At 43.1% G+C, this 26,268-nt stretch overlaps 1 protein-coding gene across 2 annotated transcripts in view; it reads right to left on the bottom strand.

Annotated features, from left to right (window-relative positions):
• Positions 1-26,268, bottom strand: part of SETD7 (SET domain containing 7, histone lysine methyltransferase) — a 69,654-nt gene that overhangs the window by 20,947 nt on the left and 22,439 nt on the right. For both annotated transcript variants that reach the window (XM_049885255.1, XM_049885256.1), the window contains exons 3-6: positions 20,457-20,658; positions 14,801-14,990; positions 6,578-6,659; positions 4,036-4,153 (exon numbers count right to left, since the gene is read on the bottom strand). In XM_049885255.1, the coding sequence (XP_049741212.1) occupies positions 4,036-4,153; positions 6,578-6,659; positions 14,801-14,990; positions 20,457-20,658 (592 nt within the window). The remainder of the gene's footprint in view (positions 1-4,035; positions 4,154-6,577; positions 6,660-14,800; positions 14,991-20,456; positions 20,659-26,268) is intronic.

Here is a 26,268-nt window from a genome sequence, read left to right as displayed (position 1 = left end):
GCAGAGCCCGTCGCCAGTTAACCAGCTGACTCCTACTCACGGCAACCCACACGCGTCACGGTAGAACTGTCCTCCGCAGAGCCCGTCGCCAGTTAACCAGCTGACTCCGACTCACGGCGACCCACAGGCGTCACGGTAGAACTGTCCTCCGCAGAGCCCGTCGCCAGTTAACCAGCTGACTCCGACTCACGGCGACCCACACGCGTCACGGTAGAACTGTCCTCCGCAGAGCCCGTCGCCAGTTAACCAGCTGACTCCGACTCACGGCGACCCACACGCGTCACGGTAGAACTGTGCTCCGCAGAGCCCGTCGCCACTTAACCAGCTGACTCCCACTCACGGCGACCCACACGCGTCACGGTAGAACTGTCCTCCGCAGAGCCCGTCGCCAGTTAACCAGCTGACTCCGACTCACGGCGACCCACACGCGTCACGGTAGAACTGTCCTCCGCAGAGCCCGTCGCCAGTTAACCAGCTGACTCCGACTCACGGCGACCCACACGCGTCACGGTAGAACTGTCCTCCGCAGAGCCCGTCGCCAGTTAACGAGCTGACTCCGACTCACGGCGACCCACACGCGTCACGGTAGAACTGTCCTCCGCAGAGCCCGTCGCCAGTTAACCAGCTGACTCCGACTCACGGCGACCCACACGCGTCACGGTAGAACTGTGCTCCGCAGAGCCCGTCGCCAGTTAACCAGCTGACTCCGACTCACGGCGACCCACACGCGTCAGGGTAGAACTGTCCTCCGCAGAGCCCGTCGCCAGTTAACCAGCTGACTCCGACTCACGGCGACCCACACGCGTCACGGTAGAACTGTGCTCCGCAGAGCCGGTCACCAGTTAACCAGCTGACTCCGACTCACGGCGACCCACAAGCAGCAGAGTAGAACTGTGCTCCGCAGAGCCGGTCACCAGTTAACCAGCTGACTCCGACTCACGGCGACCCACACGCGTCAGGGTAGAACTGTGCTCTGCGGAGCCCGTCACCAGTTAACCAGCTGACTCCGACTAACGGCGACCCACACGCGTCAGCCTAGAACTCTGCTCCACAGGGTTTTCAATGGCTGGTTTTTTAGAAGTAGATCACCAGGCCTTTCTTCCAATACACGCTGGGTGGACTTGAACCTACAATCTTTCAGTTAGCAGCCAAGTACCTTAACTGTTTGCACCATCCAGGGACTCTAGTGCCAATTACTGGTGAGCTCTGTCATCCCTAACAGGATTCACTATCCACAATGTATCCATCAGGCTTCCACCTCCAAACCACTCCCCACCAACAAACCCCAGGATCTGTTAATGCCAGCAACAGCCTTTGGAGCAAACAGGATCACATTTTCATACAGAACTATTGACTCTCAGAGTTATATCACCTCTCCTGCCTCTAAATTATAACTACGCTTTTATTTGTAGCTAATATTCATTCAACAGTTTTTGAGTAAAAAACCATGTCCCCGGGCGCCCTGGTGGCACAGTGGTTACATGGTTGGCTGCTAACCGAAAGGTGGGCAGTTCGAATTCACTAGGCACTCCCTGGAAACCCTAAGGGGCAGTTCTACTCTGTCCTATATGGTCACTATGAGTCAGAATTGACTCGACGGTAACAGGTTTGGTTTTGGTTTTACCAAGTCCCAGGCACTGATCTAGGTGCAGACAATATAGCAGGGAGAAAAAGCAAAAAAAAAAAAATTATGCATTTTGATATTCCAGATCTGTTATGTTAGTGATACATGTCACCTGGTATCAGCTACCTTAGGTTCCCACTAATTGTGGTTTTTTAAATTTCCCCAATGGACTCTAAATTGCTTGAGGGCAAGGATAGTGTCTCATTCATTTACACAGTAAAGCAGGGGTGGGTTTCCACACAGAGCCAGATTCTGCTATTTGAAATCCTGCTTGAACTCTGCTACTTACTTTGTGACCTTGGCAATGTTGGTTAACCTCTCTGGGCTTCAGTTTTCTCATCTAAAAAAATGTTTGCTGGATAAATAAGTTATACATCAATATCCTAAAGCTAGGTTTCATATGCTGAATTTCTTGGACTTTCATATATTGCTCACAGAGAGGTCCAGGGCCATCACATGGGGACACACGCCGCCTGCCAGACCACAGCTCAGTTTCCGAGCACTGCCATCTTTTGTCTGTGTAACTTCTTCAAATATGAAATTACTGATCATTTCATAGAAATGAGCGAAAAGCAAAACACCAATGTGGGATATTAGCAATAAACTTGAGTCCCACATATTTATTACAAGTGAGACCAAGATGAAAAGCATTCTTTATGCTAAAAATATCAAACCTTTGCCCTCAATCAGACACTTAGAGAAATTAATTGTGAAATGAAGGAACAAAAGCAAAAAAACCTATGGTAGAATCTTGGATATATATCAAAGACTGTGTCGCAAAGGCAAGAGTTGATTCAACTTTTTAGCTTTTTATTTTTATTTGCAACTGAAAGCCTTCCTGACAAGAGATCAGCTATTGTTTCATTATGATCTAAAAACTGGCCTTTGTCATCGGTTTCCTTAAAGACAGACCTTAGAATTCCCTAGCAATCCAGGTGCTTTTATTACAGAAAATCTCTGGTCAGCATCTGAGAATGTGTGCAAACAAGTGGGGGCTCCACAAGCCCCACCTGGCCCTCAGGAAGAAGGAGGGACATCTTTAGTCATACATATTCAGTGATTCAATCAGTCATGACTATGCTATGAAGCCAAGAAAAGCCCTGAACATGGAAGTTCCATGGGCTTCCTATATTAGCAAGGACATCCATGCATGCAAGAGGGTGGCATGTCCCTGGGGACAATGGAGGCCTCATGCCAGGATCCCTACCAAGCCCTACCTGATGCATCTCTTCATCTGTATCCTTTTTGGTTATAAGAAACGGGTAATAATAAATACAGTAAAGTACAGTAATAGTCTCCATGAATTCTGTGGGCCATTCTGGAGAATTAATGAACCAACAAGGGACAATGAGCCAGCAGGGCTGGTGTCTGCCTACTTGGCAGTTGGAATGACAGAGTCCTTCTAACTTGTGAGAACCAGGTCTGGGTGGCTGGGGGACGAGAAAGGCTGCACGGATGGTTGATTAGAAGGACAGAATCCCTCTAACTTGCAAGGTCTGACCTAACTCTGGGTAGTTAGGGTCAGAGAGACGGTGCCACTGGGTAGCTGGTGATGAGGATGATGGAGATGTGGAAAGGTGAAGGCTGGGTTCATTTCAAGGTGGCAAATGGATTCATGCTGATCCTTACACGTAGTTAGCAATAAAGGTGGGATTTTCCCATCTTCTCCCTTTTCTAGGAAACCCTGGTGGCGTAGTGGTTACGTGCTACGGCTGCTAACCAAAGGGCTGACAGTTTGAATACACCAGGTGCTCCTTGGAAACTCTGTGGGGCAGTTCTACTCTGTCCTATAGGGTCGCTATGAGTCGGAATTGACTTGACGGCACTGGGTTTGGTTTTTGGTTTTGTCCCTTTACTGGAGCCCTGGTGATGCAGTGGTTAAGAGCTCACTTGTTAACCAAAAAGTCAGCAGTTCAAATTCATCAGCTGCTCCTTGGAAAATCTATGGAGCAGTTCTACTCTGTCCTATAGGGTCGCCATGAGTCAGAATTGACTGGATGGCAATGGGTTTGTTTCTTTGGTCCCTTTATTAGCGCAACGATTTTTGCACAAACAGAAGTAGAGGGTCTTCCTACAAAGCACCCTGCCCAAAATCAAATATTATTATTGACTGAGTCCAACCAGATCTCGAATTTTCAGATACTGGGTACAATGCAATTACTCTCTCATTGACAGTGCCATTCTACTTTCTATAAAAATAGTTACAAAACTTAAAAAAAATCATATTAAGGCTCAACATAAAGGAAAATAATTTAACCAATCAATTTTACAAAAAGCCAATATATTTGTTCCTTTATATTTCTCATGAATACTGAAGTAAAGGTCTAATGAGAAAATTAAAGGTGTTTGAAACAAAGCCCTTCCAAGCCCTTTAACCAACCCAGTTGGTGTTCCACTTCTACCCCACTCACCTCCTGGTGTGTAATTCGGACTCCATTATAAAAAGACATAACAGTACTAGATCCCACAGCTACTTTGGAAAACAGTCCTTCTCCAGCACTGGAAATGAGGGATTCAGCAACATACACCCTAAATAGAAAACAAAAACAAACAAAGAATACGATAATGACTTTTTTTTTTTGATATGTTATTCCCTGAATCAACCCCCACCATATTATTATGGCTACTGAATCCAAAATGTTGGTTCAGGAAGGAAGACAGGAGGAAAAATTTTGGTAACACTTGGCAAAGAACAATATTTTTGCGCTGGAAATTGAAGAAAGAGTAGTCATGCCTCTTTTAGCAGTGGTGTTTACCATTTACTCGCTAACAAGAGGATTATTGTCATATACTCATAAAGCTACTTGGTACTTGCTATAGGGTTTTTCTTACGTAGAATTTTATATTTTTAGTCAGAGACAATTTTCAGTCCAGTAAGGACAAATAAAACACTTTCCAAGGATAGTAAGACTGTACCCATGTTGGTCAATGCTAAAAGGAGGGAAAGACTAGTGAAGCCCCAGGACAACTCTTTTACATGAAAGAGTAACAAGCAGAGTTAATAAAATACATCCAATAATAAGTACTTCCCAAGAAAAGAGTTTATAACTGAGGGCAGCTAACTAAGGCCCAAGGGCCAAATCTCCCAGAGCCCATTGTTGTACATAAAGTTTTACTGGAACACAGCCACACCTATTTGTTTAATATTGTCTGTGGCATTTTTCTCACTGCAATGCTGAGTAGTTGCAGCAGAGACCACATGGCTCAAAAAAAAAAAAAAGGCCTTTTAGGAAAAATGTTGCCAACCACTGGTTTGTAGGAAGTGAAAACAGGACTGGTGATCACGGGACTAGATTTAGTAAAAAAAAGTACATACTTCATCAACAATTATTTCAGCTCTTTGGACACATCTGAAACTAGTCATCTGTACTTTTTCTACATGGATCTTACGCTTATTTTGTTGATTGGCAAGCTGAGTTATGGTTTCCAAGTCTGTACTCACTCTGATAGAATTATACATTTTGCCACTTTGCCATGCGACTTTGTAGCTTCCCTCAGAGCAGGTGGAAGGTACATTCTTTCTCTGCTGGCTTTGGGCTTGGCCATATGACCTGCTTTGCTAATGGAATGTGGGCAGAAGTGACTGCATGCCAGGTCTAGGGCGTTAAAAGGCATGGCAAGTTCCTGCCGGCCTTCTCCAGAGTTTCTGTTCATCTCCACGAGAAGAAGAGGCCCCAGAAGCTTTTGTTCCCTTAGCCTGGGTCTTGGGATGAAGACATGTGAAACAGGCCTGAATCCAACTTGAAACCTGGAGTTCAGCCTAGTTCACCTGAGCCTAGCCAAAACCGCCGAGCCTCAGCCAACCTACAGAAACATGAGTGTAAAGTAAAATGCTTGCTTTGGAAAGCCCTGGTATTTTGAGGGTGTTATGCAGCAGCGTCACAAGGACTAAAACATGGTTATGGTGCTGTAGTGTCTGGGGACGAAAGACTAAACCCTCCCTTTTGTAAATGGGCTAGAGCTTCATGTCGAGAAAGAAGCCATTCATTGCGTCGAACACCACAGCCTGGGGAAGAGGCCTATTTCTCAGGTGGGAACAGAAACCGAGTGGTAGGTAAGCCATGCTTACAAAGAGTGAGGGAAATAGAAAACCAACTCAGGATGACACCCTTACTCATAAACAGGCCCAGTTGCTGGGGAGTAAGAATCCCGGTAAGGTACTAAAGAAATCCATACCAAGAATCCAGAACTAGAATTTAGCGATCCTCATAGATTAGAGATGAAATGGGACAGGATTTGACCCTCCGGGAGTAAGGTCATAGAATCAGAAACTGGTAGGTTTTCATGCTTCTTATAATCCCCTTAGTGAATAGAGAAATTATCTTGGGTAAAAGGAGGCATTCTGAGCTTAGGGGATGCCAAGTGTCTTCAGGGTGATGGAAAAATTCAGGAACAGTTAGTGGTGACGGCTGAACAACATGACAAACATATTTAATGTCACTGAACTGTATAAGCGAAGACTGTAGAAATGGCAAATGTTTTATCCATGTATTTACCACAATTAAAAAAAAAAAAGATCTTCTGGTTCATGCTCAGGCCAGAACTTTGAGGAGTATGAAATGCACCCCTCCAAGCCAGCATGTGGCTTCAACACACACTGTGGTACTAGGATCCCAAGAAAAGGGACACTTCAGCAGGTGCAGCTGGCTCCTTGGCCCAACAGCCCTTTGTACAGAGGTTTCCAGTCAGGGATGGACATGCAGGCTGTTGTATGCTCATGGGTGGAGAAGCTCTCTTACAAAGACAGATTCTATATGAGAATAAAACCTTCCTCAGAATATACGAATATTGATTTGGAGGATTCTCAAAGAAAAAGGATATTTTAATGAAGAGCTTGGCCTGACCAGGACTCTGACCTGAGCCAAGAGCCACTTAGGCAGCATTAGGTCCCTCCATCAGGGCTATTTAACCTCAGATAAACAGCGCAATTAAAACCACAGGAAACAAAAATACCTCTCTGATTCGTAAGGATCTGGAAGAAGAGCATTGGCAGAAATGCAGGATGAAGTCGACTTATCAAAATGGTACACGGAACCTAAGAAAAAAACAAAAATATCAGTATAAGTAGAGTCAGGAAAGAGCGTTGAAGACATTTCTTTCTCTACCAGGCAAAACCAAAAAACCCAAACCCACTGCCATTGAGTCAATTCCAACTCATAGCGACCCTATAGGACAGAGTAGAACTTCCCCCATAGAGTTTCCAAGGAGCGCCTGGCGGATTCGAACTGCTGACCTCTTGGTTAGCAGCCGTAGCACTTAACCACTATACCACCAGGGTTATAAGAGGGAGTTAAATAACTGAACAAATTATTCAAGTTATACCAACTAGAATGAAATTCTTCAACATAATGGATAGCTTTTAGATTTGCTCTAAAGTTTTATTTTCAAGTTTTAAGGAACAACCATCAGGTGTATCTCTTAAAATCCCTATGTGTTCTTGAATTTTCTTTATTCAAATGATTTAAAAGATGTTGGCATAATTAAAATTTTTAATCACGAAAATGCTTTGTCATGATATTTTGAGATCTCTCTGGCCAGATTAGGTTGGATTCTTAAATTGCACTGTGGTTTTCTTCAGACCAGATACAGTCTGTAGAATACAACAACCCAGCCCTGGCAATTGCTTCCTTCACTAAAAATAAACTTTCAGGCTCGTGAGGATTAACGAGCATAGAGCTACTTTTGATAAAGCATTAACAAAGTCATCTTATTTCTATTAAGGTGTATCAGGAGCCAATTAGTAATTTATTCCAGAAACTAAGGTATGCACCATCCTAGAACACTGGTTTCTGGAAATGATTAGCCTTCAGGAATACTCACAGACCACAAGAACCCCACAGCCCACAGTACAATGGCCCTGACGGCTTACAGGGTAAAGAAACAGGTTTTAGAACTGAAGGGTAAATTATTTAGGTCCTAGGGTAGGGGATCGGCAAAAAAGAGGAAGACTCTTATTTGAGATGGACTGACACAGTGGCTGCAATGATGAGCTCAAGCGTAGCAACAATTGTGAACATGGTGCAGGTCCGGACAGTGTTTCATTCTGTTGTAGATGTGGTCACTATGAGTTTGAACTGATTCGATGGCACCAAACAACAACAGGGTATCACTAATCATTCCATTAGGAAATTCCTTAATGGTTTCCAATGGATGAGCACTTCTGGTCCTTTCTGGTTCTTTGTCCAACCAAAACCCAATCTAATGCCTCAAACCAAGACTTAAAAAACAATCCGTATCAGTCAGCCTCTAACCAGGATACAAAGCCATTTGAGTATTTCAAAGAGAAGGAATTTAATTCAGGGAATTGGCCACACAGGAGAGGGAAGAGCTGAGAAGCCAAACAAGGGCAAGTGAGGAACCTAGCTAGATATCAACAAGAGCAAGAAGCTGCTGCCCATCCCTCAGCCAGAGGCAGAAAGGAGAGGGTGGTGTCATTGGACCTCAGAGGCTGGGGTAACCCAGGGGAAGCTGGAACCTTGGTGGGCCCTCCTGGTGGGAGATGGAACCTGGAGGACACACGCCCCCGCTGGAGATGCTGCTGGATGCAGACAGGGCTTCTCCCTGATCCCTTCCCTCTCCCCACCTCCTGCCAGCACCTCCCTTGGGCCAAACCCAGCCAGAAGCCAGATGCCAGAGAAATCTGGGAAATTCAGCCTACAAGGGGCAGAAGCTCCCTGCAGTGAAAGCTGAATAGGAAAAGGACAAGGAATATCTCTGAAAGCAAACCAGTTATGGATTTATACCCAATCCATTCAAGGAATTTTGTTAAAAAAAAAAAAAAATTATCAAGTTTTCTGTGGAATACCTGTTCTAGTGTCAGAAAGTTATTCTGCAAACTTCCATTTCCTTCTGTAGACTAAAAGTTTCATCACAAATGTACTAAGTGCCAACAATGTGTAAAGTACTATGTTAGGGGCTGTGCAGGATGCAAATAGGAAAAACATCTGTTGCTGCTTTCAGGGAGCTTCCAGCATCTTCTCCAACACATGCTCTCCTTCCTCCACTCCCTCAGGCAGGGCCTATGCTCCAGGGGTTCTGGGTGGTGCAAACAGCTTATGCGCTTAGCTGCTAATTGAAAGGTGTCTCGGTTATCTAGCGCTGCTGTAACAGAAATACCACACGTGGGAGGTGTTAACAAAAAGAAATTAATTTTCTCACAGCTTAAGAGGCTAGATGTCTGAATTCAGTGTGCTCACTCTGGGGGAAGGCTTTCTCTCTCTGTCAGCTCAGAGGAAGGTCCTTATCTCTTTGAGCTTCTCTGCTCCTGGGTGCCCCTCACGTGGCTTGGCATCTCTCTTCCCCCATCTCTGCTTCTCTTGCTTGGTTACTTAATCTTTTATCTCTCAAAAGAGTTTGACTCAAGATACACCCTAATCCTGCCTCCTTAACATAACAAACACAATCCATTCACAAAGGGCATCATAACCATAGGCAGAGGTTAGGATTTACAACACATATTGTGGGGGGACACAATTCAGCCCATAACCCCCAAAACCCCAAAACAAACCCACTGCCATCGAGTCGATTCCGACTCATAGCGACCCTATAGGACAGAGTAGAACTGCCCCATAGAGTTTCCAAGGAGCGCCTGGCGGATTCGAACTGCCAACCCGTTGGTTAGCAGCCATAGCACTTAACCACTATGGCACCAGTGTTTCCTCAACCCACAAGAGAAGGTTAAAAGTCTGAGGCTACCCAGAGGTGCCTCAGAAGAAAGGCCTGGTAACCTACATCCAAAAAAATCAGCCACTGAAAACCCCATGGGGCACAGTTCTACTCTAACACCCAGGGGGTCTCCAGGAATCGGAGTCGGCCCCACAGACACCGGTTACACTCCAGGCCAGCGGAGCACACCCTGTGACTTTCTTCCCTTCTGGTCTAGCTTAGGCCGTGCCCTTTGTCTAGAATTCACTCATTCAGGCGACAAACATTACTTGTAAGAGATGAGCCAAGCTTAAAGGCAGAGTAGGAATGAGCCAGGGAAATAAGTTTATTTGTGGCAGGGTAAAGAGATGAGGCGAGAAGAAATTCTAGCCGGAGGCATGGATGAGAAAAGCAGCCTGCAGTAAGTGAGGAACTAGAAGCAGTTTGTGCTGTGAAAGCCTAAAGAGAAAGGACTCGTTAGGAGAAGAGGTCTGTGGGGGCAGGGCACGGAGAACGTTCCGTGAGGTATCTGTGTTGTGTTCCTCTCCCTCCCCCAATCAGAAGATGTGCACCATCCTAGAGCTCAGATCCACCAGGCGCCCCTTAGAAACTCTGTGGGGCAGTTCTACTCTGTCCTATATGGTCGCTATGAGTCGGAATCGACTCGACGGCACTGGGTTTTGGGTAGAGCTAAGATGGAGCCCTGGTGGCACACTGCTTAAGAGCTCGGCTGCTAACCAAAAGGTCGCCAGTTTGAATCCACCAGGCGCTCCTTGGAAACCCTATGGGGCAGTTCTACTCTGTCCTATAGGGTCGCAACAAGTCGGAACCTACTCAATGGTTTTTTTGCTTTAGAACTAATATTGTTATTCCATTGTTATACAGATGGTCACATGGCCCTGTGCAGTGGGCTGAATTATGTCCTCCAAACCCTAACGTCCCCCACCTGTGAATGGACCTCATTTGGAAATAGGGACTTTGCGGATGTAATCAAGTTAAGGTGAGTTCATACTGGAGGAACCCTAATCCTACATGACTGGTGTCCTTCTAAGGTGAGGAGAGGACACAAAGAGACATGCACAGGGAAGAAGGCCATGTGAAGACAGAGGCAGAGACTGGAGTAACGTAGCTACAAGCCAAGGAACACCAAAGATAGCCAGGACTTAACAGAAGCTAGAAAAGGCAAGGAAGGATTCTTTACTAGAGCCTCCAGAGGGAGCATGGCCGTGCCAACCCCTTGATTTTTGGACTTCCGGCCTCCAGAACCGTGAGAGAATGAATTTCTGTTGCTTTAAGCCACCCAGATTGTCATACTTTGTTCTGGTAGCCCTAGGAAACTAACACAGTTGGTAAAACCTAGCCTATTGGCTAGCTAGCAGGTCAACAGCTGTAACCGAAAGAGGGAGTGGAGAAGAGACCCAAACATGGCAGAATACCAGAGTAAAGATCTATGTATGGTTCTTCTGAGCTATCCAAAGCAGCCACAGTTCCAACTATCTCGAGGCCCAAATGTTCAACATTTCCTTAAAATGGAGTCCCTGGGTGGTGTAAGGAAACCCTAGTGGCGTGGTGGTTAAGAGCTATGGCTGCTAACCAAAAGGTCGGCAGTTGGAATCCACAGGCGCTCCTTGGAAACTCTATGGGACAGTTCTATTCTGTCCTATAAAGTCACTATGAGCCAGAATCTACTCCATGGCAACGGGTTTGGTTTGGGTGGTATAAAGAGTGAACAGTTAATGCACTCAGCTGTTAAATGAAAGGATGGAGGTTGAAGTCCACCCAGAGGCACCTCAGAAGAAAAGCCTTGTGATCTATTTCTGAAAAATCAGCCACTGAAAACCCTATGGAACACAGTTCTTCTACTCTAACACGCATGGGGTTGCCATGAATCAAAGTCAACTTGATGGCAACTGCCTTGTTTTGCTTTTTCTCTTAAAATACCTGACACCTGCCAGAATCTTATCAATAAATTCCCTTCCTCCTCCTCCTTTTCTTGCCTTAAGTTACTTTGAAGAAGGTGTCTATTATTTGCAACCAGGAATCCTAAGAAAAATTACCATTCTTTGCACTGTAGAATTATCACTCTCACTTCTCAAAATCTATTATTTACACAAGCACAGTGTAATAATAACAGTAACTTTCATGACAGTGTTTTATGGATTGTTGTGTGCTGTCGAGTTGATTTTGACTCATAGCAACTCATATGACAGAGTAGAACTGTGAACATTCCCATTCTACAGACTCTAAAAAGATAACTTGCAAAAACCATAATCCAGTCAAGATTAGCACTGGAACTCAAATTAGGTGACTCTTAGGTTCAGGGCTCTTTGCAGTAAAAATGCTGCCACTTCTCATAACATAGTTTATAAAGAAAATATTCTACATTCTACTTTGGTGAGTAGCGTCTGGGGTCTTAAAAGCTTATGAGCAGCCATCTAGGATACTCCACTGGTTTCACCCCTTCAGGAGCAAGGAAGAATGAAGAAAACTGAAGATACAAGGGAAAGATTAGTCAAAAAGACTAATGGACCACACCTATCACGGCCTCCACCAGACTGAGTCCAGTACAACTAGATGGTGCCCGGCTACCATCACTGACTGCTCTGACAGGGATCACAACTGAAGGTCCTGACAGAGCTAGAGAAAAATGTAGAACAAAATTCTAACTCAAAGAGAAAGACCAGGCTTGCTGGCCTGACAGAAACTGGAAAAACCCTGAGAGTATGGCTCCTGACACTCTTTCAGCTCAGTAATGAGGTCACTCCTGAGGTTCACCCTTCAGCCAAAGATTGGACAGGCCCATAAAACAAAACAAGACTAAAAGGGCACAGCAGCCCAGGGGCAAGGACTAAAAGGCAGGAGGGGACAGGAAAGCTGGTAATAGGGAACCCAAGGTTGAGAAGGGAATGTGTTGACATGTTGTAGGGTTGTTAACCAATGTCATGAAACAATATGTATACTAACTGTTTAATGAGAAATTACTTTGTTCTGTAAATCTACATCTAAAGTACAAAAAAAAAAACTTCTCAAAGTAAAAAACAAACAAAAAAATAAAGGCTTTCTTAAGATAAATTTTAAAAGAAGAAATAAAGATTTCAAAGCTGGAAAAAAAAAATGCTGCCACTTCTGAAGTTTAAAACTTGTATCACCAATTGGCATCCTCCCCTTCGCCCTTCCTCTGGCCCAGTCTCCTCATTTTGAAACACTGTAACACTGGCCTCTTTTAGAACATATGTGAAGAGCACATATATTAGAATTTGAAATTCAAAGATTACTGCTTTGCTTTTTTTTCAAAATAAACACAAGTTCTGGAATAATTTTAAATTTACAGAAAAGTTACAAAGATAGCAGAGAATTTTCAATACCCCTCACCATTTCTCCTAATGCTAACCTTTTACATCACCATGATAAAAACCAAAAACCAAACCCGTTGCCGTAGAGTTGATTCCCACTCATAACAACCCTATACGACAGGGTAGAAATGCCCCATAGGGTTTCCAAGGCTGTAATCTTTATGGAAGCAGACTGCCACATCTTTCTCCCAAGGAGCAGATGGTGGGTTCAACCGTCGACTTTTTGGTTAGCAGCTGAGCACTTAACCACTGCACTACTAGAGCTCCTTAGCCACAGGTATAAGGGTTAGGATTCCAACAGATATTTTGGGGAGGACACGGTTCAATCTCTAACACACATGCCTACAGCTTTCTTACACTCTGCCACTCAAAATGCAAAGTCTTGATATTTCTTTGTATATTTTTCTGTATTTTCCAGATTTTCTACAATAAACAACCCTATACTCAGAATTTGTGTGTGTGCACAGCATACTGCACTTCTGAAAGGAAATAAGATATAATTTTCTCTGATATGGATTCCATCTAGTTCACTCACGTATTAAACGTGTGCTCCAGGCAAGATGCTGGGCTCTGAACAGTGCAGGTGATGCCCATACGCATTTATCTTCCCCAACTGGGGTTCAGACTGAGTCACTTCTACAATCTGTGCCAACGTGGAGGATCTGCTTAATTTGGTTCTTCAGTATCATTAAACGGTGTTTTAGCTTTTCAGGTATAACTGTTTGAAGTAGACTGTATTACTGCTCTTATTTCTCCACCCCTTCCCTGTATGAGAATTATATATCCACGTCCTTTATCATGTGACTTTTCAGTATCTCCTGCTAAAGTGCGTGGCGACTATTTCCTTGCTCCACTGATGCTTGGCTTGGCAACGTGACTTGTTGTGGCAATTAACAGTGAGTGAAGGGAACAGTGTTTCAGTTCCAAGCTGAGGCCTTACGAGGCATCACAGGTTTCTGCTCATGCTCTGGTGGACCTGTGAGCCACCGTGAGAAACTCATGCTCCAGGTACCTACTATCCCTACAGACTGGAATCCAGGTTTAAGACATAAAGAGCAGACTCAACACTCACCAGAAACCTCACGTCCAAGCTGACTGAGCCAAACCCAGCCTAGACCTGCTGAAATACAGCCTATAGCCTAGACCAGCTGAAATATTGCTTATCAGCTGACCTATGTTTGTCGCTGTAAACCACTGGGACGTTGAGGTGTCTGTGGTGTGATAGATCACTTTTGTGTGTGGCATTTTTGGCCATGGTCTTGTAACTCCCACCCAGGTGATTGAGCGGGACTGTGTGATAGGGTAATCGTGGCCCACCAAAAGGATCGGTCAGTTCTGCCGTCCCGCTGGGCTTGAAATGAGCCAACCCAGAGACAGGAAAGAGAAAAGCCCACCACCAGCAAGGAAGGAGTAACCTAAAGGACAGACCAACAGGAGAGGTGCAGTGGGCTTCCTGGCCCGTGGAGCGAGAAAGCTGAGTGCCTTTGGGCAGAGACTGAGGGCCAGGAAGAGGCAGGCCTGCGAGCACAGCTGGGGAGAGCTGCATCCTGAGTAGTCCTCAACCTGAAGTGTAACCTGTTACTTCCCTAATAAACCCTGAACTGTGAGTATAGTCTGTGAGCTCTGTGTGACCATTTCAATAAATTATCAAACCCAGCAGAGAAGTAGAGAGTGCTGTGGGAGGGATGGTTGGTATCAGAGTTGGTAAAGACGGTGGGGAGGAGGCTTGTCTGACCTCTGCCTCCCAGGAGTCAGCCTTGGGCTGTTGATTCTCCTTCCCCCTTGTGAAGTTAGAGGAGATCAGACACAGCTCCCAAGCTGTTTTACATTGTTACACAGCAAAACTCAATTAAAGTAGACTAAGGGGTCTCTAGGTGATGCAAGCAGTTAATGTGCTCAGCTATTACCTGAAAAGTTGGAGGTTTGAGTCTACCCAGAGGTGTCTCAAAAGGAAGTCCTGACAGTCTGCTTCGGGAAAATCAGCCAGCGAAAAGCCTGCGGAGCACGGTCCTACTCTGAAACACACGGGGCTGCCAGGAATCTGAAGGGACTTGACAGTAACTGATTTTTGTCTTGTTTTGTTTAAAGTGGACTAAGTGGAGAAGCAAATAAACTCTCAAATAGCTCTAACGGTCTGCCTTGGAATCAGAGCAACGAATGTGAAACGCATTGAACTTACTTCCAGGCATCAGTTCAAAGTGAGGCCTTCCTTCTTCAGTGGATATAAGGGTGGCGAGTTTTCCTTCTATCATCTCTCCATCGATGAATCTTCCATAGAGGGCGGTCCTCTCATCCGGGTACACATAGGCTATCTTCTCTCCCGTCATCTCCCCATCTTCATTTACTTCTCCTACAAGACTACCTCCATCCTGATAGGAGAAACCAAAAACCAGAAAATATTATATATAGTATTTATCTATATAACATGAGTTCAAAAAATTTCTCTTATATTCCCATTCTCAATAACACTAATACGGATAATAACTGTTCAAGAACCCAGAGCTTTTCCCATGAGTAAGAAAAACATGGCGCATATGTTCTCATCCTCCTTTATACAAAAACGTCTAGAAAGTCATACACGTAGGAAGTATGCAAGCCTGACTTAGAGAGTAAGAGGTTGAGTAGCTCTATTATTGAGTTAGTAAACATTTGCTATGTAATCCTGGACAAGTTACTGATATTCCATCTTGGTTTGTTATCTAAGAAGCAAATATGTTCCATTTAAAGGAAATGTAACCAAATGTTCTATTTGGCCAATATCAGCTGTGATGTAGATCTTAGCAAGACAGTCTTCAAAACAAATCTGTGCTGCCGTCGAGTCGATTCCGACTCATCGCAACCCTGTAGGACAGAATAGAACTGCCCCGTAGGGTTTCCAAGGAGCAGCTGGTGGATTCGAACTATCGACCTTTTGGTCAGCAGCTGAGCTCTTAACCACTGTGTCACCAGGGCTCCAAAGACAGTCCTACCCACTATTTATACAATCCCACTCCTCAATGTTAAATTTTGAATTTCAGTCAATTAAGGAGGTCTTTTTTTAGGTCAAAATGTACTAAAGAAGCAATTTAGTGTATGTTTGTAAAGATACAGTTGTCTGCCCTAAGAGATAAACATCTAAATTCTTTCCACTCATCTTTACTCAGTGCTCCCTCCTGCCTCTTTCCAGGAAAGGAGGCAGCTTAACTTCATGTTTAACTCACATTCACTTCATTTGCTAAGGGTCATTAAGCCAATCAAATAATTCTGCATTCTGCTAAGTGCTGGTGGCACAGTGGTTAGTTAAATGCTTGGCTGCTAACTGAAAGGTCGGTGGTTCCAACCCACCACTGATCCGTGGCAGAAAGATCTGGCACTCTGTCTCCGTAAAGATTACAGCTTTGGAAACCCAATGGGGGCAGCTCTACCCTGTAGAGGGTCATTATGAGTCCAAATCAACTCAACGGCAGTGGGTTTGGTTTTCTGGTTTTGCTTAGTGCTAGGGACACAGTCGGTGATCCACAAATACTTGGTGAATTGACCTGGAATACCAGAAAGTCATAAGTACTCTAATCCAGGGTGCAAGAGAGTGTTTCCTTTTTATTTCCACCCAGAAGTCCTCATGATATAACTTTAGGAACCTGAGACCTTTGTGGGTTTGCTATAACAACAGTAATACCATCATGTCTTCTGACCGCTTGGTTACTTCCCCAACTCAAGGGTTCCTACTCAAAGGCAGTGATGTGGGATAACTTGTGAGTGATTCCAAATGCAGCTCATTGAGAGCCAGCAGGAATAAAGAACACCGGGTACATGATTCCTACAGTTCACAGTAGTCTAATTGTTCTTTGGAGGAAAAGGTTATAAATTACGAACACATCACAGCACTTCCATAGAAAGAGAAATAACTGGAAGCACCCTTCATGGATAGAAAGTGCACAGAAAGTACATTAGGAATACATTTATCACTCTTTTTCCTCCCTGAGTTAGGTCTTTATAACCCAGCACAAATGGGGATGGTTCTTTCTGCATGATCTGCCTTCAGGCTTTCAGTACCGATTACTGAGCTAAAGCGTGTTAGAGCATTTGTGTTTCTTACATGCCATAACTAATATAAGCCATCACCATGCCTATTTATTTATAACCAATAACCAGAGTCTGTCTGTCTTGAGTTTCACACCTTTTCCTTTAAATGCTTTGAACTTCTGATTTGGGGAGAAAGTGAATTTCGTTGTCTAGAATGATAAAGCAGAACTTCTTTTATTTCCAAAGGAAGCCATAAATTTTTAATTAAAAACTTCATATCACTGTTCCAAAGCAAATTTTTGAAAGAAAGAAACTGTTCTCAGAGTGCACTTGTAAAGACAGTAGGGCGAATCATTACCTTTGGTAATGATTTTTCCTCCCCTTCTGTCTGCTTTGGCCCCATGTCACAAAAACTTCCTCATCTGCTCCAGAAGGAAGCATTGGGGAAGAAGCTCCTGCTTCCTCTCTTGGGCTCACTGGCTCCTCCCCATAAAAGAGGGAGGCGTTCATTTGATTGGTAAGAAGGCAGAGTCTGACACCCAGGGACATTCATTCTCTGCTGGGTGGGGTTCACAGGATAAGGCTGCTGCTCCTTCTGGCCTCATTTTTCACTCACCCTCTCCTGGGTCCTGGGAACTAGCAGTGCCCACAGGCTGCACCTGGTCCCCTTGCTATTCCTGCCCCCTCCCTGGAGATGCTCACCCGGGGAACCTGTAGCTTTCTAGCTGCTCTGTCTGCAGCTGGTTCATCTACTGAGTTCAGAGAGGAGGGAGTGGGAAGTCCATTTTGCTGGCTTTGGGTCTGGTCTCAGTTATCCAGTGCTGCTGTAACAGGAATACCAAAAGTGGATGGCTTTAACAAACAGATATTTATTCTCTCACAGTTTAGGAGGCTAGATGCCCAAATTCAGAGTGCCAGCTCCAGGGGAAGGCTTTCTTTCTCTGTCAGCTCTGGGGGAAGGTCCTTTTCATCAATCTTCACCTGGGTCTAGGAGGATTTTCTCAGCACAGGGACCCTGGGTCCAAAGGATGCACTCCACTCCCGGCTCTTCTTTCTTGGACGTAGGAGGTCCCTCTCTCTCTGCTTGCTTCCTCTGCTTTTATCTCTTCCAGGGTGGTGAAGGGTGGCGATTTAAGATACATGTCACCCTAATCCTACCTCATTAACATACCAAACTTAACCTAATCCTCATTAACGTGACCTAATCCTGCCCATTAACCTAACGGCCAACCAAAAACAGAAACCAAATCCATTGCTGTCGACTTGATTCCAACTCATAGTAACCCTACTGGACAGAGTAGAACTGCCCCACAGCTTTTCAAAGAGTGACTGATGGATTCAAACTGCCAACCTTTTTGGTTGGCAGTCAAGTTCTTAATCACTAAGCCACCAGGGCTCAGTTCAATCCCAAATGGGACCATAAGCACAAACATAGAGGCTAGGATTTACAACACATCACAAAATGGAGGATAATGAGATCATAAAATGGAAGACAGCCACAGAATACTGGCAAACATGCCCTAGCCAAGTTGACACATGTTTTCGGAGGACATAATCCAATCCATGACAGGCCTACACAACATCTCCAATCTAACATTGCCGTAATCAAAGGGACATCTTGATTCCTGACACCTATGTCAATTTCTTAATTGATTCAAAACCCAGAGGGCAGAGGGGTGTGATTAGTCCTCTCAACTGCTGACAGATACCATATATAAGGCAAGTGTATCAAGCAAGTAAATTTCAAAAACTTATAACTCCCCAATACTTCCTTCCTAAGACAGTCTTCTCTTGGTATTTAATAATTAATACTAAAGGCTCAACTAGCTGCATGTTCAGGTTTCAAAGGCAACTACATTGAGTGAGGCAGACCCATTCACCAACCGTAGGGCATCTTGGATCTCATCTAGGGACTTGAGAGGATCACAGTCGCAGGTAAAATGACAGGTCGTGGGAGAATCTGGTCATCCGTATTTTGCCCCTTTTTATCCCCACCATCACACATAGACTCCTACTTTTTCTGACTTCAAGATTCGTATCAGCAGCCCCCAGCCACTGGTCAGAAAGATGCTCAATCTGGCCAATCATGAAGCAACAAAAGTTTGTCTCCCTAGACTGGTAAGTACCTCCACCCACTTCCTGTCCTTCTCCTTGCCTTCTTCTAGGCAGTAACTAAGTGACTTTTGATCTATCATAGATCCTACCAAGAGGATATGTAAATGCTTTAGTAATTCTTTAAAATACCTATTTACAAAGTTTTTTTCTTATGCCCTATTTGGTGTACTGGTTAAGAGCTAAGGCTGCTAACCAAAAGGTGGACAGTTCAAATCCACCAGGCACTCCTTGGAAACTCTATGGGGCAGTTCTACCCTGTCCTATAGGGTCGCTATGAGTAGGAATTGACTCAATGGCAACAGGTTTTTTGTTTTTATCCCAAGAGTAAGGAGCCCTGGTGGCATAAGAGTTAAGAGCTCAGCTGCTGCCTGAAAGTTTGGTTTGAACCCAGACAATGGCTCCTCAGGAGAAAAACCTGGCGATCCGCTCCCAATAAAAAAAAAGAAAAAAAAGGCCCATTGCTATCGAGTCGATGACAACTCATAGCAACCTTAAAGGACAGAGCAGTACTGCCCCAATAGGGTTTCTAAGGCTGTACATCTTTACGGAAGCAGGCTGCCTCATCTTCCTCCTGAGGAGCTGCTGGCAGGTTCAAACCACCAACCTTTCAGTTATCAGCCGAACACTTCAACACTGAGCCACCAGGGCTCCTTCTATTAAGATGACAGCCTAGAAAACCCTATGGGGCTAGTCTGTCACATGGGGTCGCTATAAGTTGAAAATCGACTCCACAACACCCAACAACAACAACATATATAGAATATAACTTATTTATTTTGTTGGGAAGTTAGAATCGACTCTATGACAAATAACACTCTTTTTTATCATGTAATAGATACCTTGCTTTTATAAATACTTTTTAACCATAAGAACATAGCACTCAGAGAAAGGAAAAATGTATTTTGACTTAAGCTCTGTACAAAATAAAGTTTTAAATAAAATATTTTCTAACATCTATTTTCTGAAATGTTTTCTGGAAACTCACTAACAACAGATGGGATATTTGAAATGCAAACAAAAATTAGAGCGTTAATTCCCAACCATGGGTTTTGCCTCATTTTTTGCTTTAATAAACTTCAGCTATATTGTGAAATGTTATCATTCAAAGGCAAGCGAATTTTCATTGTCTTCATTTAAGCAATATAAACCCTAAAGCACCTTAAAAAGTAGGGAGTAGAACTGCAAAATCCAGTAATAATAGTGTAATAATTCCAGAACAAAAAAAATTGGAAATTGCTGGATTAGTTCTTACACATGAGAAACAGAATAAACGAGCAAAAGTGAGCAATTCCATCATCCTTTTCTATATGCCAATGGAATTAAAAGCAACGTATTTTTTCCTTTATTAGTGGTACAATAAAATGAATTTGTTCTAATTTTTTTATATACCTGGTTTTTATCCTTTTTAAAAAATTTTTTCATAACCACCACCACAATCAAGATCCAGAACAGTTCTATGGTGAATCATTTGTTTCCAAAACAACACTGAAAAATAATTAAGAGTAGATACAAGGACTCACAGTCTAAGTCAGTAGTTAAGAAAAGCGCTAGGCCATGCCTCATAAGCTGTTGGCTGCAGCTACTGTGACTTTGAAGTGTCCTAGCTCAATTTCTAACTTAGAGAATGCATTCTGCTCTTCGTGGTAAAGCATCAAAGCAATGTCTTAAATGTCTTAACTCCTGTTACTTCCAGCAAAATGAACAGTCATAAGGCTTACTGGGTAATATATCCAGCAAATGCCATGCCGGATGTTATCTTTATATTGCCCCTTGAAGATCAGTCTCCCGTCTGTGTCGTATTCCTGGGCTGGACCATTCAGCTCTCCATCTACGTAGGTGCCTTGGAGAACTCCCCCGTCTTCATAAGTATAAACTCCCTGGCCCTGCAGGGCATCGTCCACGTAATACCCTTCCAGGGTGCTATGAGGGAAGGGAGAACAAAAGGGAACAAAAGTCAGAACATGACTCAATGCTCTTAAAAGAAAGGACCACATACAAGGAACTTTCTGCCCAGCTCTGTTTCAACTTCAACATGTATTCAGTGCAGCCCCTTGAATTCTCAGGTTGCTAGCAAAATAGATCAGAGGTACAGGCAGGATTAGGGACTAAGAGGGAGATTTAATTCCTAATTTCCTGGTTACCCATTCACCATTTTTCTCTGCTGGAGGAAATAGAGAAGAACAAAGCCACTGGTGGAAACTGAGAGCAAGTCTCACCTGAATATGTTTCCAAGGCTAGATGCTGACCAATACCAGGAAATAGAAACTCTGTAGTTAGCCTTGCCACACATAAACCACTCATGCTTAATTTCCCTCACGAGTCCAGAGTCCACTGGTAGTTCTCAGGAGTAAGATGGTTCATATATGGTGGTCTCTAATAATATGAATGTGGTTTAAAATATGTAAATGTCTATATATTTGTTCTAGTCATTAATGTATTATTTATCAGTGAGAGCCAGAATCAGTATCCAGTCAAAAGATCCTCTTCCATCCCTTCGATCCTAATGGGGATTTATTGTGTGTGTGAAAGAGAGACAGAGAGAATTTCATCTTACTAATGTCATTACCAGCCTGTTAAATCTTGAGACCAATGGTCCTAGACCAACCCTCACAAGGGTGCTTGCTCATGGTGACTTTATGAGCACCAGTCTATCTTTCTCTTCTGGAAAACACATTTGGAGGAAGTTCAGATACATCTTTTCAGCGTTGGCCTCTCAATGGCCAATACACAATGAAACTAACTTTATCAAAAATTCCCTTCACGGGGCTGGGGACCATGGTTTCAGGGGACATCTAAGTCAATTGGCATAATAAAATCTATTAAGAAAACATTCTGCATCCCACTGGTGTCTGAGGTCTTAAACGCTAGCAAGCAGCCATCTAAGATGCATCAATTGGTCTCAACCTGCCTGGATCAAAGGAGAATGAAGAACACCAAGGACACAAGGCGATTACAAGCCCAAGAGACAGAAAGGGCCACATGAACCAGAGACTACATCATCCTGAGACCAGAAGAACTAGATGGTGCCCAGCTACAACCAATGACTGCCCTGACAGGGAACACAACAGAGAACCCCTGAGGGGGCAGGAGAGCAGTGGGATGCAGACCCCAAATTCTCATAAGACCAGACTTAGTGGTCTGACTGAGACTAGAAGGACCCCAGTGGTCATGGCCCCAGACCTTCTGTTGCCCCAGGACAGGAACCATTCCCGAAGCCAACTCTTCAGACATGGATTGGACTGGACAATGGGTTGGAGGGGGATGCTGGTGAGGAGTGAGCTTCTTGGATCAGGTGGACCCTTGAGACTATGTTGGCATGTCCTGCCTGGAGGGGAGATGAGAGGGTGGAAGGGGTTAGAAGCTGGCAAAATGGACACAAAAAGAAAGAGTGAAGGGAGAGAAAAATTGGGAGTGTGTAGCAAGGTGTATATGGGTTTTTGTGTGAGAGACTGACTTGATTTGTAAACTTTCACTTAAAGCACAATAAAAATTATAAAATAATAATAATAAAAATTCCCTTCATGTACTTAAATTCGGAATAAGGGAAAGAATTATTCTTAATTCAAAGTGCAAAATATTTAGAAATAGTTTGCTTATTTTAACACATGCAGATAGCATGCATTCATTAATTCAACTAGTAAACACAGTGTGCCTTCTAAGTAGCAAGCAAGTACTGTGTGAGGCTCTAGTGAGAGACTGATGAACAAAACAAATAGCCCTGTCCTTACAGAGCACACAAACAGGAAAGGTGGGAGGCCCACATGTTTACCAAGGGCAGGTGGCACGCAAAGGGGGCTGTGGGGACCAAGGTGGCTGGACCTGGCTCTGCCTGGTAAAGTCTTGTTCTGTTTTAATGAATGACTGAGAATGATCTGTAATTAAGAGTTGAAAAGCTCAGCCTAACTAACGATAGCCTCCGATCGCACGTTTGTAATCACATTATTTCTAGTCTAGTCTCCCAAGGAGATAAATAGTTCTCTTTCTGTTTTGTTTGTCCTATTAATGAGGCTTACTAAATTCACGACGAGAATAAAGTGCACTTTAGCACAGCCCTTGCATAAATAATCAAAATTCTAAACCAGTGAGGTTGGAATTGATGAGATGTAACTGTCATTAGGCTCCCACAATTAAAAAAAAAGAGAAAGAAAGAAAAAGAACCACCTTGCTGAAGGACAGTTACTCAACTTATGTAATTATGCAATATACAGCATAAAAACACTAATCACGGATCTTCATTTCTAGAACTGACAGATAAAATCCAGGATGCCCAGTTAAATTGGAATTTCAGATAAAGAATGAATAATTTTTTTAATACAAGTATGCCCCAAACAGGGAACTCTGGTGGCGTGGTGGCATGGTGGTTAAGAGCTACAGCTGCTAACCAAAAGGTCGGCAATTCAAATCCACTAGGCGTTCACTGGAAACCCTATGGGGCAGTTCTACTCTGTCCTATGGGGTCGCTATGAGTTAGAATCAACTCAACAGCAATTGGTTTGGTTTCGCTTTTGGTTATGCCCCCAAATATTGAATGGAACACGTTGTGGGTCATCGAGTAGATTCTGACCCAGAGCAATCCTGCTCACCTGCAAACTGGAAGGTTGGCTGTTCGAACCCATTCAGCAGCTCCGTGGGAGAAAGACCTGGTGATCTGCTCCTGTAAAGATTACAGCCTGGAAAATCCCATGGGCAATTCTACTCTGTTACATGGGGTCATGATGAAGAGAGAACATACTTATACTAAAAAAAATTTTCCCATGTATAATATCATGCATTTTTCCCACTTTTTGTTGTTGTTTTAATAAAAATAGGATCATATTATACATAATGTTCTCAATTTGTGTCTCTTAAAGTCCCTTTGGCAAATTCTTTAGTGTATTTAGAAACTATAAAAATAGTCTTTCAATTGTTTGATTTTTCTGGCACCAGCATCTGAATTGAACAATTGGAAAATATACAGGAAATTAAAACTCAATTTTAATTAAAATTTTTTCTCTACACAAAACTCATAGCTGTTGCCGTTGAGTCAATTCTGATTTATAGTGACCCTACAGGACAGCGTAAAACTGCCCCATAGAGTTTCCAAGGCTGTAAATCTTCATGGAAGATGACTGCCGTATCTTTCTCCTGAAGAGTGGCTGGTGGGTTTGAACCACCAACCTTTAGGTTAGCAGCTGAGCACTTAACTACTGCACCACCAGGGCTCCTTCTCTGTACACATGCAGACTACATTTACCTATTTTATCAGAGCTCTTGTACTTAGAGTTAAATTTTCAACAATACATTAAATTGGAAAATCTAATTTATAAAGAACTTGAGACTTTTCACAATTCTTTACTTAGACTGGTATATCTGTATTCTATTTAAACCCTACTATATTTTCATTTGGAAACCCCGGTGGCATAGTGGTTAAGAGGTATGTCTGCTAGCCAAAAGGTAGGTAGTTCAAATCTACCAGGCGTTCCTTGGAAACTCTGTGGAACAGTTCTACTCTGACCTGTAGGGTCACTATGAGTCGGAAAAGACTGGATGGCAGTGGGTTTGGTTTTGGATATTTTTATTTAAAAATTCCCTTTAATATCTGAATACCCAAAGTTGTTCTTAAGAGACTTAATAGCTTTGGCTTTTTCTTCATGGTTTGGGGATACAGAAACTTTTGGGGTCTCTACCGTGATGAGGCCTAATTCTGTTCTCTTTTCCTTCCTTTTGTCAGGCATAGCAATAGAAGAACCAAGAGGGAAATTTTAAAGTGAATCATAATTTACTTTACATTACTGTATCTGACCAAATTAAATTATGACTTAGAATTTAAATATTGTTTTAGGAATTACTTTATATGACAATATATATTATCTCTTAATACATTAAAAGTAAGAAGAACAAGAAGACACAAATCACTCAGTAGAGCTAATTCCAGCCAGAAACTTCAGCTTCTTCCACGGTGTGATAACGCTTTCCAGGTAGTACATACCATGTGCTGTTGATCTTCAAAGTTGCTTTTTACACTTTAATAGAAAACCTATGACTTTGTAGGATCTGATGATTGTAAAGCCTCAAGAAAACAGTAAAATATCTGAAGAACAATTAGTGAAGTTTAGTCTTGCTCTCTAAAAACAAACCCTAAGAAAGCTCTCCTTGTCATTAAGCTATCAGCTCATGATAATAGTGACAATAATAATAGTAATAATAAAAGATAATAATAATCTTTTCCCCTTGAATATCTACTAGGTGCTCTATACTGTACCGTATTTTCATAGGTTTTCTCATTCAATCTTCACAACTGAGAAGTAAGTACAATTATCTCCATTTTAGAAACAAGAAACCAGAAGTTCAGAAGAGGCAGACTAGGCGAGAACAGGACTCTTCTAAGTTGATTTCTCAAGAAAACCTTCCATCAACCACTCAAAGCTCCGAAAGAGTTGTTAAAGCTTCTACAGGAAAGTAACTGAATTCACCCCAGGGCTCCTCTGTGCTTTTCACGAGTACAGTACCGCTAATGAGGGTGCCAAAGTAAAATTAAAGCACGCAAGAAAGGCAGTCGGGATCATAGCCATTTCGTTGTTTCCTGTTAAAATGGGGTAGTAGAGATAGTGAAAAGAGGGGTAGCTCCAGACAGGAATGCATCTTCCTAACTATGTGACCTTGAGCAAGTTACTTCACCACTGTGTGCCTTAGTTTCTTCATATGTAAAGTGGGACTGCACAGATTCTTTAAAATGTGACAATGTGTTGAACAAATGGTAGACAGCCCAAGTTACCAATTTCTTTTCCACTCCCTTTCTTGCACATCGTAACTTTTTTTTGCTGTAATCAGAACTGTTAGAATGCAGATGAGTGTATTTGCTGAGCCTGGTTCCAACAAAAGCTGGGTGAGGGTCAGGAACACAGAAGGGACTTTGTCTTGTGTGGGAGGTTGGAATACATGGCTTCAGAAGTCCATTCCAACTCCAATTTCTCTGAAACATGACCAAGTACTTTCTAAAAACCAGGCACAAGAAATCCTACACGGATCTGTCACCTGGAAACCGTCTCTTTTTCAGTGATTCACCAGATGGGCAGTCTCACTTTTTCAGGTTATTCAGCCAGTAATATAGTGCTATAAGGAGGCTTTCTGGCTTGGCATATTCATGTAGCAAACCAACATCAGAAAATAACTTGGGGACTGGGGAATGATGTTGTGAAGTTGTAAACCATATTATGAAATCGAATTGGCATGTCAGAGAAAAGCATCCACAATGTAACAAAATAAAACTGAATTAATTACCTCATCTCTACCTCATAATCAGACTACAAACCTCATGATTGTTTAATATTACGCAGACCAAAGTCAATCTGCATTGAAATTCCCCTTTCTTATCACTATTCTAGGATTTATGAGAAGTCCTACTAAATTGTCTTTAGGTTACTAAGTCCTGGTCACACTGAGGAGAATTAAGGAAAAAAAAATCAAAATATATTTAAAAAATTGGGAATTAGTATAAAAATTAGAGACGTTAAAGTATTTTGAATATTGTGATGGTTAATTTTACGTGTC

Source organism: Elephas maximus, chromosome 5 (assembly GCF_024166365.1).
Source record: "Elephas maximus indicus isolate mEleMax1 chromosome 5, mEleMax1 primary haplotype, whole genome shotgun sequence".
In the NCBI taxonomy this organism is placed as follows: Eukaryota; Metazoa; Chordata; class Mammalia; order Proboscidea; family Elephantidae; genus Elephas; species Elephas maximus.
Note: the sequence above shows the minus strand (reverse complement) of the source record. Positions and strands in the feature narration are given on the sequence as shown.